Source organism: Drosophila santomea, chromosome 3R (assembly GCF_016746245.2).
Source record: "Drosophila santomea strain STO CAGO 1482 chromosome 3R, Prin_Dsan_1.1, whole genome shotgun sequence".
In the NCBI taxonomy this organism is placed as follows: Eukaryota; Metazoa; Arthropoda; class Insecta; order Diptera; family Drosophilidae; genus Drosophila; species Drosophila santomea.
The window spans coordinates 8,709,928-8,729,646 of NC_053019.2; the positions used below are offsets into that span (position 1 = coordinate 8,709,928).

The window sequence follows — 19,719 nt, forward strand, 5'->3', positions numbered from 1 at the left end:
GGGCATTACGAATTTTGGGGCGGGGGGAGTGGCAAATGGGGCTTTATACACAATAGTCTTGCAATTGGATAATTTGATTTGTACACGAGAGCGCTCTGCACTGCAACTACACTTTTCGAAACTTCTGCCAAGTTTTAAAACTCCCTTTTCTATAAGAATTTACTAAATTTAAAACCTTTATTTGATATGTTATATTAATAAGTAAGCGATAGTATATACCGAATGTAACATGACTAAATAATATTTGGTTTAAATGCAATTTATATTCTGGTAAGTGTAATCAAATTGGTATTATTATTATAGCTGCGCATGCATAAAGTTTCATGGCCCGTAATTTTTTGGCCAAAATTATTTAGACCTGAGGGACCTAAACAAAATTGTGCAATAATTGTATCCGTAGGCTTAAAGCATTTTAAATATTATACTTTAAATGTTTTTCTTTATCTGAACATATATTTTATTTTTCTCTTTAACTGTAACCCTACTAAAATTATTTCGACATATAACTAGTAAGCTGCCAGACTTTAATAAGATCTCACACAGTTTTCCCCCTTCTTTCTTGATTGAGTTTATTCTGCCTTGCATTTTCAATAAGCTGCAGCAATTCGTCTACAAAAATATCTTGGCACGTGACTGCCTTGGAATACAAAATTAAGACAAAAAAAAACGGTCGGCAAAGGAAAATCTGTAAAATGTTTTAAACAAGTTACTGGCACAACTTTCTTCGCTTCCCCAGCGGAACCACAGAAAGATACCACAAAGTAGGGGAATGGGTGACGAAGTCGTGTGCTTCATTCGATTTACGAGGCACTGCAGCCAAAGGGGAAGTCCCCAGGCAGACTTGAGCTGCATCGCAATTGTTTTTACTTGTTGTTTGCTTTGCATATGGAAGTTATCCCCGGCAAATGAATTTATTCGCCGGTATTTTGGCTTAACCCTTTTGACCTGCGTCTGAAGCTAGAATTGAAAGAGATATATGTATGTATGCTCATTTCCCATAAGTTCCCAACAGCAATTTATTTCGTTTTCATTCGAGTTCTAAATGGATTTATACACACGGCGGAAGTTGAAACATGGGCGGAGGCGAAGTACATTGGGTTTGTGTTGGAGATGATTTTTGAACAAATTATTGAATACAGTATAATTTTAAATTTTTTTTCCTATCTACATATAATTATAAAATAAAATATTATTATTTTGTTGTACCTTTTCACCCATTTTCTAAATACTACTTGTTAGCAATCTTCTCCCACTGTTTTGACCATGTTTAAAGGCACAATCAACGAAACCAATTTCTCAAACTCAAGTGCTCCTTAGAGTCCGAATCTGGACTCGAAACAGAAGCGCATAAATTGTGCCCCAGGCGAACGTAGAATTAAGCCAAAGCAAAAACTATATACATATATATCCACTAATGACGATTGCGAATAAGAACCAAAAAAAACAAAAGAACAAAATCAAACCGATAAAAAGACTAAATCGTCATGGAAGCCTGAGCAGCAGCGGGTTAAAAATGCATAAAATGGTCACAAAAGAAAAAAGGGCCTAAAATGAAAGAGGTAAAAGGAACCACAGCTGAGCTTTGACTTTGAAACCTTTTGGGAAATTGAAAGGCCGAAGTGAATATATTTTTGGGGCAGGTGTGTTTGAGGATGCCAAATTAGCAGCTACCGTCTGTCCAGCTCCTCTCCTCTCCTCCCCTCCATGTCCAACTCCCTTTCGCCTTTGCCAATCTCTCACCTCGTTTATTTCTTCATCCCATTTCCATTAAAGGCCCCAGGCAAAATTTTGAACATCATTAATTTTAATTTTTGCGCAGACGCACCCAAGGGGCGGTAGGCTTCACTGCCTCCATTCTGGACACTGCAGACAAGCCACGAGTGATGACTGATGATGACCTGGCGGAACGAGCCACAGCACCTCCATACATCCACGAATGTAATTAAGGTGGCCACATGGAAAAAAGGTGCCACGGCGACAATTGAAAGTGTTGCAACGCGTGTTGACAAATTTCGATGTTATTGAGCAACGCAATGCAATGTGGTGATTGATTGCTGAGGTGATGGTATGCAGTGGCGTGAAGAATTTTGAAACTTGGAAATCAAGGAATTTTCCTTAAATTTATCTGGTATCTGCAGTGAAATACCCAAGTAACGAACGACATGTGCCACTCGAAGTCCCGTCATAGTCATAAATCTCTTTTCTGCTTAATTAACGAAGAGAGTTAAAGTCTTATAAACGAAATAACAAATATTTACTGTAAAGAATTAAATAATTTGTAAAGCCTGTCTCTATGTCAGTCCTTTTTTTCAGAGTTGACAACTGACCGTGTGGCCTAATGGATAAGGCGTCGGACTTCGGATCCGAAGATTGCAGGTTCGAGTCCTGTCACGGTCGAAAAATAATCTTTTTTTTTTGTACTTAAATTCAATCTACATTGATATTTAAGGGCATTTGGTCGCATTTATCATGCTTTGTAAGTCTGTAGCTCACCTTTTTGAAGCGCCTTCGCTGCGATGAAGAGTGCGTCGATGCAGTTTCGAGCAGATTGCTGTTGTGATCCCCATCCCTTTTGCCCAGTGCCTGAAGAAGATCGTCAACGTTGCGTATATAGGGACGATCTCGATCCCCGGCGCGTTCCCTTTCCTTATCGCCACCCCCTCCACCGCCTCCCATGCAGCTGGTTATGCTCCGATTGCCCACACTATTGCTGCGGGATCGGGATCTGGTCTTTTGCTTGCCCAGCCAGTAAACCTGATTTGCCAAATTTATTTCAGCGGCAGCCGCGGCTTTTCTTCTGCCCAATTGTTGTTGCTCCTGCACCTGCTGATGCTGCTGCTGTTGCTGCTGCTGTTCATTGGCCAGATATTCGCCGGCTATATGCACCTTGGGTGTACTAACCAACTGCAGGCCAGTGGCGCCGAATTGCTGAGGGAATTCGTGCAACTCGAGGGGGAAACGGGGATCCATGGTTTGACCCGGTTGACGCGGATACATATAACCGTCGCGCAGAAACATCTTGCTGGTGGTATAGACCCTGTCGTTGATTTGGTACACACCACTGGAGCCGGGACCCTCGCCGCCGCCAATAATTCCGTTTCGGACATAGGCCGTTGGGCGATAGCGAACCAGCGGGTTATAAACATTCGATTTGGGGGGTTTCGTCTTGAAACTCCGACGTCGCGTGCTGCTGGGCTTCATATTTTTGTTGTATTTAATAATTCGTTTTTGTTCGTTTGTATTTTTTGTTTGTATTTTCGTTTGTATTTTCACCCCTCGATAACAGTATGTGTTTGCTTTACAGAAAATCCACCCTTGTGCTGTGGGTTGCGTGCGCACGTATCAAATGTTTTCGAGTTTAAGCCTGCTTGAAACAAGCGACCGTGTGGCCTAATGGATAAGGCGTCGGACTTCGGATCCGAAGATTGCAGGTTCGAGTCCTGTCACGGTCGACACTAAAGTAATATTTTTTTCTTTTTTTATTTTTTTGTAGGAAATTTCTGTTTCTTTTTTTCAAAAAACTAATTATGCTGCACATTGAAATCGTAAAGTATATCCACACAGGCCAAAATAGATTACAAGATACTCTTGAATAATTTTACAAAAAATGTACATGGTGCGTAGACTGACGCTTACTTCAATGTGGAATGCTTTATGACTCGTACAAATAGTTAAAATAAAATGTTTCGAGTTTTTCGTAAAGATTATTAAATATAACAAATAGGCAATATTTATTAAGTAAGCGATTTTGTAAGGGGCTGACAGTTTTTGTTCTGTCAAATGTAATTTCTGGCCGCTCAAAATTATGCTACAATTATGGTTGCCTTAGTGATCACAGACTTCTTTATTAAAAGCGCACAAGGGTAGGCAGCAATTGTATTTTTTAAAAACGCCTAAGAGATGCCAGAAAAAAATAGATATGCCCTATATTGAAAATAACCGATTTTTTGAGGTTTTTACGCGACCAACACGTTCGGCACACTGCACGTTCGATTTTCCACTGCAATTGTTTGATTTTATTGCAACAACTTTTTCTGCTTTTCTGTTGTTTGCTGGAAGGCACGCACTGCCAATCCAATTAGACGGGGTTCACCTTTCGAGCCGTCGTCTTTGCGCAAGGTAAATTGTTTTTCGAACCCAAAGTATTGACACAGTTTTCGAGTCACTTGTTTTGTTAGACACATTCGTCTTCCTGAACTGTCACCGAGCTGTCATATGGACAGAATGGGCAGAATGGAGAATATAAAGAGAGAGCCATGCTAATCTGTCAACTCTGAGTTGGTTAATTAAAGACTGATTTGGCAAATAATTGTGGCTTAGCCCTGCTCGACCCCAATACCAATTTACAAGCTAAAAACATTGCGAAAAAAATTCAAAGGTACCCCGATTGGGTCAATGAATGTGCGGTCTATTGAACTTTTGATAGTATTATTGACGCCCCTTTTTCGCTTAATGATTGCGAATTGAGTTCAGCCGTCGGAAAATACTTTCAAGGTTACATTATAGGGATCGATTTTTAAAACATAATATGTTTCTCTATAATATTCAAATTAATAAAATATGTGTTCAAATAAAAGTCACTCTGTCTAAGTGGACATTTCTCTTTTTATATATATCCAATTTACCCTTTATTTTATCAACTCTGACACTCCACTTGATCGAAAAGCCCTTCTCCGTTTCAATCGGTCAACTTTGTATTAATTTCACCTTATCTATTTTGGGTTTGTCTTTCTAACACTTCCGCCCACGAAAAGCGTTTATTTTTTGTGTGATTTCTTTTCGTTCGAAACGCGACGAGGTTCAAATACGAACTAAACTGAAATGAATTCAATGAATTTGAAGAGCCTATCGGCCACGAGCACATTTTCCAATGGATAGCGCTTCCAGCTGGAGGAGAATGCAAGAATACAAGAACAAAAGCGATTGCGATAAAGCTTGGACTGAGCTGAGCAGAGCCCAAGTGAAATGAGACGAAATGAAGGGCTTAAGCCAAACAAATACACCCCCTAAAAGCGTTCATTGTGGACTGGGGCAGATGTTTAGGGGCGAAAACAAAGAATGGAAAAGTTGAAATGATGCGCCTGCAGTTAATTAAAAACCACACCCAAATATTTAATATATTAAAATTCACCAAATATGCACAGGATTTATGTTATGACAAAAAACAAAATCTATTTGTTTTTGGAAATGATTTGAGAAAGTAGCTTTCAGTTTGAGAGATCCCAAATAGTTGTATTTTCCCAAGTGACTGGAAATATATATTTTTTCCTTGCTTCAATTATTGTACTTACAAAGAATTCATCCTCGATGACGGGATCGGCGAGCATCTCAATAGCCTCCGTCATGGATCTGCAGGTGCGATTCGTGTTCTTCTTCTTCTTGAGCTTCCGGCCCAAGGTGGCGGCATCGCTGAAGCGATGGAGCAGTTTGTCCCGCTTCCGGACCGCCAGCGGACTGGTCGTCGAACTGGCGTGACACAACAGCGAACCATAGCCATTCGTGGAGGATATGGTTCCAGTATTCGCGTAGAAATTCTGCGGTTGATATTGCGCCGGAGCAGTGAGCGTGCTGTTCGAGTCGATTTTCTGTATGAGATTGTACTCGGATTGGGGATATTTGCTGGCCAAATGCGATATGGAATCCGCTTTGCTGCCCAATTGCGGCTTGGGTGGCGGCGGTGGCGGTGGATCCTTCATCAAGGCCACTCGACGGGGAGCGGCGCGGGGTATGGTCGCCGAATGGGGGGAGGAGGTGACGTCACCGCCATAACTAACAGCCCGACGGTTGCGATCGTTTTCCTTTTCCCTGGAAAGAAAGGATATTAAAATTGCATTAATAATTATCATTGTAGGTTTTACTAGATTATAAAAGGTCGAAATAAGTTTTAAACACTAAACACTGTGTAAATCTACCTATAACGCCTCCTCTGCATCGGTGGACTAAAGAAGCAGTTGGGAGACAGGGGTACAAAGTAACCCCATCGAGGATCTCGATCCGGTCCTTCATGATACATTCCCAACTGGGGCGTCATCTCCCTGGATTGACTGGTTCTGAGAATGGGCATGGAAACCCTTTGGGGACCAAAGCTCCTGTTGGAGCGATACCGATTGCGATATATATGACGTTCCAGTGAAGATGTGGTGGTCGTAGCATCCGATTCCAGGGTGCAATCCGAGTGATCCTTGTTCTCCAGCGTGACATTGCTGCCCAGCTCATCGTCATCATCATCCGTGGAGCCCTCGGGCACTGTGTAGCAGGTATAGTCGTATTGCGACATTTTACAATCTCTTTTTGGTGTCTTTATTTGTTTGCTTTTTCGTTTGCACACACATCTAGTTCTTTGGCATTGTCTTTGCGACTCCCACGTCAAATGTATCAATTATTTAATTAGTCTGCAACTTGTTGCTGTTTTTATTTAAGTGTTTTACTTTTAGTTTCCCCTGGCAAACGTTAAATGACAATTTCAGTTGGACTGGCACCTAATTGCTCCACTCGAGTTTGGCTGTGTCTTGGATATTTTCTGGTGGCAAGAGAACATTAGACAGGCCAAGGCATTTATCATGTTCACCCTCTGGACAATCGTGCTTCCTGCCACAAAAAAAAAGAAGTCGGGGGTTGTGTATGTCCAGTGGGCACAATTAAAAGTCGTTTTCGGCCTTTGTCGAAAAGTTGGCCTAATGAGGTGTTGAACGGAAGACGTTCTAGTTATGATATTTAACTTGGCCACGACTTTTCACAGACAATTTACGTTGGTCCAAACACAAACGAAATTGGTGGGAAAGCTTAAAAGGCTTTTTACGAAAGTAATTATTAAAAAATGGTTAAAGAAGAACTTGTTCTCATTTTTAATGTACTATATATATTTACACGAACAGAACATTTTACTTTCGTTGAAGTCCACTGGCTAGAAAATTTGCAGGCTGAAAGTTCATTACCAATTAATGGGGTGAAAAAGAAAAGTGTCAACAGTGAAATCCATCAACATTGCAATTAAAATGTCAAACAAGGAAACGACTGAGAAGCAGACTCCGCTTTAAACCGCACTTTCTATTTACCAAACCAAACCAACCCCCCAAAAAGCTCCACATTATGTGCCTGGCATACGCAGCTCTCTTTAAAGAGGCTCCATCGTAATGATGATGCAAAATGTGATCCCGGAGGGGAAAATGGGTGACTGGGGTCCAACTGCAGAATTCGCAGACAGCGACACACCGGATATGAAGATTACAACGGATTCGGGTTGCTACTTCTGCAGTTGTTTATATTTATTTTATTGTCGTAATTATTGTCCTCTTCACAGCATAGAGCTGCATATTGGCGAAATAAAATATGATTGATGGCAAACGAGAGAAATGGGGGAGCAACCAGATAGGCGAACTACTAAAAATATTGCTCAAAGAAAAATTAGCAATTGAGGCGCCAGTGTTTTTGGAAATGGGGAAACCAGTCAGAAAAAGGGAGCAAATCTTTCATTCTATTAATAGATAATTGGTAAAAGCAATTACTTTAATTATTGCACATTAACTTTAATAATTATTTCTTTTATTTTTTATCACAATATTTACATATATTGTTTTCTTTGCTCATTTGTTTATGGCGAGTCCATTGTCCACACTGCTCACAGACTCGCTCATAAATTATTCTAAAAATACTTTGATTGGGTCAGCGAATTTCCCAGTAATTTTTCAGAAAATATGCCAGTTTTCCTTTACTATATTATTTACAATTTTTGTTAACAAAATACGAGCACGAGCACACACGAAAAAGTTCGTAGACATAAACTAAGGCCGATAGAAAAGTTCAAATAAAACATGATTTTTTCTTTCCGAATAGAACTCTTCACTTCACGCCGCGGCTGTTCAAAGTAAATGTGCTGACCGCCGGCAATTTCCGAACTGATTTCGAATAGAGCCACGGAAATCTCGTAGCCGCCGTGGGGCATCAGCAACAAATACAACCCTCTCGGACGGAAACATGCGCGACAGACTCGAAAATCGTCGAAAACACTGAGAAAATTGGGAGAGTGCGTTGTTGGGCGGGTGGAGAAGTGCGGGGCGGGGGGCGGTTGGCGGAAGACGTCAAGCGGAAGAGAGTGCGCCAAATAAGAACAAACATTGTGTTTGACTAAATTGCTTAATATCGGGGGACCAAAATAAAAGCATCAACGAAGAGTGGCAGACAAAGGGAAAAGAAACAAACCAGAGGAAAATATTAGCTTGGATAAGAGACCTGACACTGTAAAATACCCTTTAATATTTAATGTAAACAAATATATAAAAATATTTTTATTTATAAACCTCTATGAATATAAAATCTATTAAGAATTATATACTTACATATATAACATTTTAATATTAGAAAATAGACAAGAAATAATTTGATTTATTATATCATATTTATGGTAGGATTTGTTATGCCATTATTAATTCTCAAAGTGAACTCTCGTGTCAGCCAAGTTCTGGCCCTAGTGCATATACCATTTCCAAGGGTATGCGAGAACCGAAAGCATTCTCTGTGGAGACAATTCCCTGGATAACGAGGTGCAACACCCAAAGTTCCCATATGCCTGCGAGTCTTCGTGTGTGAAATGTCATGCAAAATAAATGTCAGCCGCTTAAAAATTAGTCCCTCTCTCTTTCTTTCGCCTTCTGCAGCTTGTCTTCTCGTTCAGAGCAGCATTAAATTGCCGTGACTCTTCAGAAAAATTGAAAAATAAAAAAAAACTTTAAACTGTTTCTGTTGTTATTGGTGTTATTAAAAATAAACATGGATGAAGTGTTGGTGTTGCTGGGGTGCCACCAAGTAAACGCAACATTTTCACTTGTCACGCATTCATTTCCCCATTTTCCATGTCCGAAATGTGTGTCATTTGGGCCAAGACAACGCGTCGTCTGCGGCTTTTATAGACATCTGCCTGTTCACTTGTTCACTTTTGTGGCAATTGGTAAGATTTGATGAAAGGGAGCAGAGCACCCGGTTCGATTGAAAGTTCTATCAATTACACTTGTTAATTAAAGTTGGGTGTGGATTAGCCCGCATTGCAAGTACTTCCCCGGGGGTGTGTGCGAGTGTGACTGTGAGTGTGTGGCGGTGTTTTCATAACAATTGCATGACTGCCGCACAAATGCAATTAAATCAGTTCTAAAACGGGCGTGCTGGCTACATGGAACTTAAGTCCAATTGCCCGAGAGCGTTAAATTAACAATGCAGGCAGCAAATGGAACCAAATGGAATGGCATCGATCGACCACTCTATACTCGTATATATATATATATATATTATTTTATAAATGTGCATGTGGGTTGCGAACGGCGCAGAATTAATTAAAGCACTGCAGGAGGGGCGAAAAAAGTAGATCTTTAAGATAACAGAGCGGGAATTCGTGCTATAAATAAATGCAACCAAAGACAGTTGCATAAATCAGAGATATATTTTTTTTTGGGCTATAGCTTAGATAAATGTGTGGAAAAAGAATGCGGCAACAAACTATTTGTAAATAACACAAATTCGTTTGTATGATATGTATATTGCATGGTAAATAATATCAACATTTTGTTTCTGATGCGAGCCAATGTCGGAATGATTAATCACAAATTTCTAGTTTATTTATAAAGCTCAGAGAAATATAATGTTAATGTTGTCCCCTTCTAATCGCAGTATTTAAACCACTTGACATCGTTTACCTTTCTCGACCCCAACCAAACCAACTGAAGTCGGGCGGCAATTTTAAAATGTGTTTAATCGATTCGATTAGTGTCACTCGGGGATTAATTGAATTAAACTGCACGTCGCGGTCGCAGACGTTGCACTATGAAAGCTATGTTAAGTGTAATTACAATGCACAAGATGTCAAATGATTTTAACCTCTTAGCTCACAAAAAAAGGGGAAAAATAAAGTGAGAGGCAGCTGCAATTTTCCGGGAGCTTCAAGACAAAGAGAAATGTTAAAATGTTAAATATATGGCCAAGACTCAGATAGTGCGATTAAGTAGCGCTGACAGTTCATGTGATAGATACTGGCACGTGGTCTTAATTTAATTTCTGACCGAGAAAAATGATAATTAATTATGAAAATGTAGTGGACATTTGTAACGTGGAGTACATATGGATATGCAAACAGGTTTCTTTACAAGACAGAAGGCTGAACAATTTGTACATATATACATAAATATACCTACAGAACTGGTTCAGCTCTAGTGAAAAGTTTATATTCTTTTTGATCCGCAGAAGTGTTGTACTTTCCATTAGTACAAACATATCTCAGAGATTTATAGCCTATAACTCATCGCCAACATAAATCGTGAATCAGGTCCGTAAGCTTGCCTGGGGAATAATGTTTCATGGCAATACCACAAACTCTAAAAGATTTCAAAACTTTAAAATAGCGACGTTAAAATGTAGACGAAAGGTGGAGCAACACAAACAATGCCCTGCATTTGTCGCTATAAATAACAGCCACAGCCAAAATAATAATCAAAGAAAACAAATATACACACATAAAACTTGGCAACCCTTTTAGCCAGCTGCTGTGTGAGAAAATAATTTAGGAGACAATGAGGCATCTATTCGATAGAATCGTAAAAATAAATATTACAGTTGGGCAACTCGAGAAGAAAGAAAACGTCAATTGAATTGCATTTTTCCTTGCCGCATTTAATTTCAGGTCATAAATCAGGGGCAGCACAACTTAACTGGTTTCGTTTTTGCCAAATGCAAAGCGCGGCAAAATAACCAAACAACTTGAAATGAAAACTTATTATGGGAACTGCTTAAAAATTTGTTACTCTATTATTTTCCTCTCCCATTTAAGCCAGCCTCATCATTAAATCTCATCCATAAAAAATCTCCTTAAATGCTGGTATTGATTTCACATAATGAGTAAAATGTAAGGGCCATGTCGGCAGGGGTCCACCCACTTTAAATAGCTTTTCGATGAAAGGTCTACGTCGAAGTGGAAGACCTCCCGTTGCGGACTGGAGATCTGGTTCCGGTTTAACTGTTAAGTAGCGCCTTAATTCCCATGATATGTGAAAAATGTACTGTGTAATTAAGGAAGGCGTGTGAAAACCATGAACGTAATTTGGCATACTTATACAGTAAATGAAGCGGGAATTATGGCGATTAAATTGCACATAAAGTGGTACCAAAGTATGAGAAAAAATATTTTTCAATTAGCGCTTAAACTTATTTTAAAAGCATTAAATATTTAATATAAGTATATGCAATTTTTAATTGCAAATAAATCGTAAAAAAACACAATTACTGGAAAGACACAACTTTTGCTTTGGCTAATCATAATTTAAGCCCATTAAGGCCAAAGCAAAAATCCAAGGTTATTTTTTTATTATTTCTAAACTGCAAGCAACCACACTCAATCTCATAAGTCAAAACAAGTTTCCAAAGTGTTTTTGGTGTATGCATAATTTTTCATACATCACTTTGGTTATTTATTTTCTAATTTTGTTTGGGATTACCACATCACCTAAACGCTCTAAAGCAACCAGTACCAAGCAGAACAAAAAACAGGTAGGTTTTAAATTTAAGACGGGAACCCAAAAGGCAGTTAAAACAACGCTGAAAGGTGTTGAAAACATTGGTCACGCAAAGCCTTCAAAGTGATTGACACATGTTCGATTCCTGTAAAAAGAAATAATAACCCCACCCAGAAAAACAGACGAAAAAATCACGAAAATGTGCAGAAAATTTAAGCAAATTATAGCCGCAAACAAAAACATGAAACTAAATCAAAGCACACACACATAAAAAGGTTGCACTAATTTGCTTTGGGCCAATTTGTAACTACAATTGCTCGGATTTTGGGGTGTAGTTGCCAAATTGCAATTGGCCAAAAGGATTGATTGAGTCATAAATTGGAAGAGAAGCAATCAATTCCTTTTCGTCGACATCACGAACTCAGCCAACGGCCACAGCTACGGATGCAAAACCAGTGGCCAGTGAATTCGGTCTATTATTATCATTTGTATCCATTAGCCCCGAGTGGAATCCTTTTGCCATTCAGCTCTATTTCTCTGTCGAAAGTTAATAAATCTATGCAAAATTAACCGTAGAGAGCCTCAGCAAAGACATCAATTAGAGAACACAAGCCGAGCTCCACAAAAACTGAAACTAAATCATGAACAGCTGCCGGAGAAGGGGTTTCATTTCTTTCATTTCGGACTTGGCCAGAAACAGAGAGAGTTGGCGCAAAGGCGGGGGATCGGGATTGGGATCGGAATCGGGTTTGGGATCCACAGAGCCATCTGCGACGCGTGTTGCCAATTTATCTTTGAGCGAGTGACCCAGCTGGGGATTTGCTCGAGCATGACTCATTCACCGGGGATAAGAGATAATCCTGTTTTTTTTCTTGTCCAAGTCCGACTCCAGTCGACTGAAGGCGGAGTACGCTGCTCTAATGGAGGCTGGCAATGTTTGTCCACCACTTGAAACTGGGGAGCAAACTTTACCTCAGGATGAGAAAGCAAGACTCAAGAACACTACAAAAAAGATTACCTTAAAACAATTTGCTTCTAAAACAATTATAGAAAAACCTTTATTTTGGGCTTCGAAATTCAAAAAATAATTGAATGTTATCAGTTATAGAATTTAAGCTAGTTGGACTTAAGTAAACAAAATGTCAGTACTCTGAAGCCTTGAATTAGTCAGCTCTCCAGCTGTCCCATCCATTGTGATATAATAACCCGGATCAACATTCAATATGCCTAGACCTATCCAGCGATAAAAAAAGACCCTCACTTGGCCATAATAAACCCATGTGCAGTAGTCAATTGTTGACGGGTGCAAGGCATACAAATTTCGCCATAACTCACAAGGCTCACGGGAGACGCTTTTGTTTACGGCCTGTTAGGTTAGCCCGGCTTTGTTTATAAACTGGTTCAAAATTTGCACGTCTTTGGCATATAAATTCAAGAAAAATAACCGAAACTGCAGAAAAGAAAAGGCTGCCACGCCAACTTGTTTATCTGTCGTTTTCAGCTGGCTGAAAGCTGACTGGCCAAACGAAGTCCGTCTGCAAGTCCTGGCTGTCTCCCCCCTCCAACGTATTCCTCTAACATATCCCTCCTATTCCCCAGTCCCCAGTCCCCAAAATCCCCCCGTCCTCCTTCATCCATCCGGATGATTGTCAGAGCAACGCCAACAGCTGTCGTGCAAGTTTGTTTCCATCTCGTGGAGCCCGAGTGTTCATAAGCCCCCTTTGAAAGTCTGGCTTAAAGCTGCAATTGAAGTTGAACGATGATCAGATCGCTGCTTGCATGCCAAGACCAGTGTTATATGGCCAAACAGTTTTTAGTTATGTTTTATTGTTGTCTGACCAAGCAGGGGGCAAACTATGGTATGTTAGATTTCATGAGCTACTCACGTGTGCTACCTTCTTCTGCGCTCCTCACCTTATGCTAATTTCCCACATGGCCAACGTTTTCTGAATTTTAACTTTTACTTTACTCGGTTCTAGTGGCGCCCTAACGGAGTTGTCGGAAACTTCCTTCGCCGGGAAAGGTACAAATTTTGACTGGGCAATTGCAGTTCATTTTTCTTACTCAGCGGCAATCTGCATAATCAACAGCTTTGAATGGACGACAAGCAATTTAGGTGCCAAGAAAGTTGAAATTTTTGTACAGCTCGCCGCCCAGAGTTGTTAATAACTAAAATGTGCAGGGCTGGGAATGGTATATATGTTTTTCTAATATCTTATCATATTTACTTTAAAATTCTACGTCAATATAAACGCGCCTTAATACATCTAAGAGGTAAATACAAGACTCTCATTAGAATTATAATATAGCTCCTATTACAATCTTGATCTTGATGTAATGAATAACACCCATTTTGGGTTAATCATTTCCTCGTGTATTCATTTCGTTTTCCATTAGCCAGTTGAGAAACATAACTCCGACACCGCCAAAAAAGGCACAACCCGGTCTCCACCTCGTAATTTACTTGTCTGTCTTTCGGTTTTTGCATTTCAACTTGGCCAAGGCTCGTGCCATATGCCCCCGGCCTGCGGGGGGCACGTATTTTTATGTATACTTTTTCTCTTTTATTGTTGTGAAAGCGTTTTGCACCAAGGTGTGCATAGAATAAAAACATGGAAAATAAAAAATAATCAAAAGATTTGGCAGCTTCGACCTGTGCGCTGTGTCTGTTGTCTGTGTTCCAATAAAAATGCTGCATTTAATAATGCATCATAATATTTGTAGGTGGTCCAAGCCACAGATATATACAGAAGACAAAAACATTAGCCTCAACAACAAAAATTGGGGCACTGGCAAAACGCCCACAAGTTGTGCAAGGTATATATACGGTTGCATTTTAACCATTTTCCATCATCCATTAAAACGCCATAAAATATTTCGTTTCAGGTCTTTGATTGCATTTCAGGCGTAGCCGGATGATGTGTTGCAATGGCAAATCCGATAAAGGATAAATGTTTAATTAGAGCGTTAAATGTTTGCCGCCCCTTTCCTCCTCACTTCGCAAAAACAATAACTTGATTGTCTTTTTTTCACATATTAATTTATCATTACAAACAGATTTATTGTCTATTCGGCTGCATGACAAAACAAAAGACTTAGGCGACAAACTCGTTTCTTTGTGCTTCAGCCAGATACATTACTGATTTGCATAGATTGCTATGGTATCTGGGTGGGAATTTGGCTTTGATGGATCATCGACGAGTGCAGTAACAGTAATATTTTTAATAAATTCAACAGAAACCAGCTTCGGTAAAATATAAAATGCAACGTAAAGTAAAGTTTTTTTGAAGGCGCACGGATAGCCAAACTGCATTCAATAATTATTTATAATTTTATGCTGAGTGTAGTAATTACATCTTTTATAGCTCTGCGTGAAAGCTTAACAAATTAGCTTATCGTTTATATCTGATCATTATTTCGAATAAGTAAATCCCCCAATTTGTATCTGCTCCTAACATTGCCCTAAACCTTCGACCCTTTAAAAGCTGCTTTTAAATCGTATTTATTGTTTCGATCTCGAATTTCTGTTGTGATTCCGTTTGCAGGGGGCTTTGCTTTTGTTATGCTAAAACCAATTGGTGGCAACCTTTTGGTATTTAAACTTGACTTTAGCCAGCGGCAGCTAAAACAAACTTCTCTTTATAGCATTAAATGCTGGTTTGTTGTTGCTGCCGTGTTTTGTGTTTTATTTGTGCCTTTTCGTTGTTATTGTTATTATAATCTGACTGCTCGGCGTCTCCCATCAAGACGTCACGTAATAGACGATCGGTCGGTCACTGGTTACACCTGTTTTAGCGCCGTCTTTTGGGGGTTTTCTTTCCGTAAGAAATCGTGTAATGATATGCCAGCAGCAGGGTTTACGGTTACACGTTTTCCGACTCAATGAAAAGTTCATCAAACGCATCGGCATGCCACAAGTGGCAATTGGCTGCTCAAACTATAATCTGCAAAAGTCTTTGACTTTCGGTTGAGGAAAATCACGGAAAACATACGGAAGAGCTCTTAAATTAAGGGGGATACCCAAATAACAGCAGCCATCCTTAAAACTCCTCCTTCTTTTTGAAAACCCAAATCGGCAATTAAAAACGACAAGTGAAAGTTTCCATCCATCTTTTCGCAAACGAAATGTCGTAATCGAACTTCCAATAAAACTTGCTTTGATATTCGCACGTTTTTGTGGTTTTCTTTAGTTTTTTTCCTCCCAAAATGCTAATTTAAATGCGTTTAGTTGGGGCGACAAATTGCCAGTTGGAATCGTGCGTTTGTTGAACTTCATTTGCATACGTGAGCTGAACCAGTTTCATGTTTTTGTTAACGATTTAGCCCAATCCAAAGGTCTTTGATTTCTCGAGTGGAAAGTGAAACGTATCCCAAAAGAAAGTGTTGCCTCCCGCACTGAAGAAGCTGAAGAAGGCCTTTTTTATATTTGTATTATACGACGATGGTGCCTCATTAAGTTGTAGGAGTTTAAATTGACTGGGCTGCTTGTTCAATTTGTTTATTTATCTAAATTCAAATGCATTTGATTAGCCAACCGAGATAATATTCTAATTATGGGTCAGATCCACGCTAATGATGACGATTTAATTTATGGCTAAGTGGTCGCGATGACTTTTAACCTACGCCAAGTCGAATAATTATGTGAACACCGATGCGAATGGATAACGTTTTAGGGTTTGGCCTGAAATTTGTTTATGGCCAAAGGAAATGTCCCGCCTCCGCAAAAGGTGTAAGTAAAGTTGAGCTTTAAGTTCGGTTTTTATATGTTCAAAAAATGAATAAATATACTTTTGGCAACGTCAACAAAGCAAGGTTTTTAACTTTCTGTTGTGTAATCTCTTAATATGCTGTATTTTATTAGTCCAATCGTTGAGCTTCTTTTACAAAGCTTGATTATTGCAAAAACCTTTTATTTTCAGTTCATTTTGTCGCCCCGATCTCGTTATGTTTTTTCTCGTTTTATGTTGACTCTTTCCAACAACTTCCAATTGGGCCTTCAATCTCAGAGTGAAATTGATATAGTATGGGAAGTTAATTAAGAAGAAGTCGCCAAAGAAGTGGCAGACATGGGAACTTGTTTCTGATATTGCATCAATTGGAAACCAGAAACCAAAAAAGTGCCGCACACAGGCATCAATAATGTTCAGCAAACTCCGGCTACCTGACTGAATATCATAATTATTTTAAGTCATTAAACTTCACAAAATCAAATCTCAACTACATATCAAAAGTTAACCAAGCAATGGCCAAAGAAAAAAAGCCGAAACAAGAAAATCCCGCAACGATAAGGAAATTATGTATTAAACACATTGACGATTGGACAGCCCGCCACCGCCCGTAAAACAACATGATCTCGGGACAGTTAAAAAGACTGCAAAAAAAGAGTTAACAAGTTGCCACAGAGCGAAGTACGAAAAAAAATGAAGAAAATCTCGCCACACCAACCGATTTTGGCGGCTGTTTAAGTGAATTAAATATTGCGCAACATCTGGGGGAATACGCTGAATAAGAAAAAAAAAAAAAAAACTACTTCTGCAGAAACTTGCCCGTGTTCATTGGCCATATAAACGGTAACAACTTCGACGATCCAAATCTCTCCGATGTTGTTGCATTTGTGGTCAAGCTGTCGCTCAATTGCAGTCCGCAAATGGCTTAAATGCGCGCTCATGACCGCAGGCAATAAAATAATTAAGACGAACATAAAAAAGCGGACAAAAAATGGCTGCATAATTCACACTTTGAGCTTGTTCCAATGCTTCGTTCAGACCAAATCGGAACGTGGTCTCATACAAAAGTTTAATGAGCCTTTTTGGTGGTGAGAAGTTGGCCATTTGTACAAGGGAAATTGATTTGGCTTACAAGCCCTTATTAGTTTTATTTCTTGCAAATTACAGTGTTTTGATTACTATCTATGGTTTTTTTTGTTCGAATTTATTTTATAATTTTCCAACCAAATATCTGCTGAATATAAACAGAGATTTTTACAATCGAAAGCAATAAAGTTTCATCGCACAATCGGCAAATTGTAGAGCAATCAAGCAAAACAACGATAATAACACCCAACTGTCGTCGCAGTGTTTTGTCAATTTTGAGGATTGGTCAACGTGTCGTATACACAATTTGCACAATCGAACGCGAACGTAAACATTGCAGCACAGCAGCCAGCAAATGAATAGAAACAGCCGACAGCAGCCAAGGAAACTTTAAGTGCGGCACACTGAGATTAGTAAACAATTATGGTTTTCGCGAAAATTGCAACAAGTTAATTCTCCTCCACCCAGCAATTGGCGGCGAATAAATTTACTCGTAGGGCGTTAACCAGACAGAAAACAGGAAAATTGCACAAGTTCAGGCCGAGACCTGGTAATTGTCCACTTCACTGACATGGTAATTCATTTCTTGCAATAAATCCAACTTATTTGTGACCACTTACTTGTCAATGTAATCGATCGTTTCGATTTCCTTTTGCATTTTTTCCCCCTCGCGACTGTCATCCAAATTGGCGGCATCTGAAACATGAAAACAAAAGCGCCATAATTAGTTTACACTTCTAGATAGGTTTTCGTATATATGGTAGAACTTTGCCATTGCATAAATTATAGTTGCACAAAATTTATGAGTTGCATTCTCCGTAAAATGGTAAACACATGTCACATCTAACATGACCAACATAAATTATAATTAGCGTGGCAAAAAGTCGCAGACAAAACAAGAACTCTAATAATGTAGGCAAATGGCAAACAGACAAAACTCACGCACCACACTCGAAACCCGAAAAGAAAAAGGTGTACAAATAATCCTGTTTAACCTTAGAGTCACATGTTGGGTATACAAACTATATACGAGTATGTTCATATACCGTCTGTGCAGACATATAAATCGTTGTTCGTGGCATGATTTACGAGACAGCAGCCACAGCTGAGCGAAGCATATAGATCACTTCAAATGCCGGCCAAATGTCAATCAACACTGAACACACATATGTACGTAGTAGAGCGGTATAATGAAATCGGATGGGGTAATGTGTAGATATATGCGTTATAAAGACACCCGGAGTTGAACTCCCCGCCAAAGTAAGTGAGATCAAAGTGATAGCATTCATTTATGGCGCAAAGAATAAATATAAAACACACGCAAGACAAGGTAAGTAATGAACACAAATAAAATCGAACAAAAGATACCCTAAGCTGAACTTATGTGCACACTATCAATACTATTATTTTATCACTTATTGAATCTTGCCTACAAGTACTAACAGTTGAGCTATTCATAATATTCATACTATTCATATTGCTTAATCTTTCTATTTCTAAGGTAGCTTACTATGTAGCTTTAATTCGCTGAAACGCACTGTATTTGCCATACACTTATCCAGCGACTTGTCCAAATCTAGGCAAGTCTTTTTCGGTCTTTGAAGTCAGGGGAGCGTCACTCCAAGACAGACACTTCAAGTTCAATTGAAAACTGTGAAATGAGTATAACGACCAACCGCATTGCCAGACACAATGGAAAATCGCACACTCGGATATAAGTAAACAGATCGAGGCTAGGCTTGATCTGATCTGATCTGCGCCAGCTGCTGCTATAGTTTTGGACAAGTTTCTGATTATTCTTGCAGCTCTACAGACACATAAATGTATGTATGTCCGTATATATGACTGTGTCTCGATCGTGTCTGAAAACTAAAAACTGAAAACTCCAGCCGAGAACTTCAGACAAGTCAAGTCAGCTGAACTCGCAGTGCAATTTCATGCATGCAAATTAGTTTTTCAACCTGTTGCAATTTGTTGCAACCCCCCTGCAAAATATATATATATCCGTATGTATGTTCTGTTCCCAAGCGGAATGCTAATTGGAGAGCAGAAAAGCTGGAGAGACTCCTCGCGTCTGGAATGAACTCATAAAAAAATAGTTCACAAAATTATAATAAGTCCCCGTGTTGGTAGTAGATAGTATGTAGGTACCAGTACAAGTTCAAGAAGCTCACTCGTGCATATCCTAGAGACATGCGTGAGAAAATCATCGCAGAACTTCTCACGGCAGCAGCAACTGCAAATTTATGCAATGCCAGAAGCTTCAGCGGTTGAAAATGGGCTACATACTAGACACCAGAGTTTAGACCACAAATGAAACTGCAGCTCCTGATGGCCATCGTCATTTCGGCCGATTTCATACTTGTAAATTACGCAGACGAGATGAAGATGCTCGGCCGCAAGGAAAATGTGAG

At 39.4% G+C, this 19,719-nt stretch overlaps 1 protein-coding gene and 2 non-coding genes across 9 annotated transcripts in view; 2 read left to right on the top strand and 1 right to left on the bottom strand.

The window, feature by feature from the left end:
• Positions 1-19,719, bottom strand: part of LOC120454101 (tight junction protein ZO-1) — an 86,799-nt gene that overhangs the window by 33,317 nt on the left and 33,763 nt on the right. For 5 of the 7 annotated variants that reach the window (XM_039639113.2, XM_039639112.2, XM_039639119.2 and 2 more), the window contains exons 2-3: positions 17,926-18,001; positions 5,292-5,805 (exon numbers count right to left, since the gene is read on the bottom strand). In XM_039639113.2, coding sequence (XP_039495047.1) covers positions 5,292-5,805; positions 17,926-18,001 — 590 coding nt within the window. Of the gene's footprint in view, positions 1-2,493; positions 3,217-5,291; positions 5,806-5,912; positions 6,350-17,925; positions 18,002-19,719 lie in introns of those variants that run through there. The other 2 variants (XM_039639114.2, XM_039639115.2) reach the window with 2 other exon arrangements.
• Positions 2,325-2,397, top strand: Trnar-ucg. The gene has a single exon. It is a non-coding gene; the product is annotated as a tRNA-Arg (tRNA).
• Positions 3,380-3,452, top strand: Trnar-ucg. The gene has a single exon. It is a non-coding gene; the product is annotated as a tRNA-Arg (tRNA).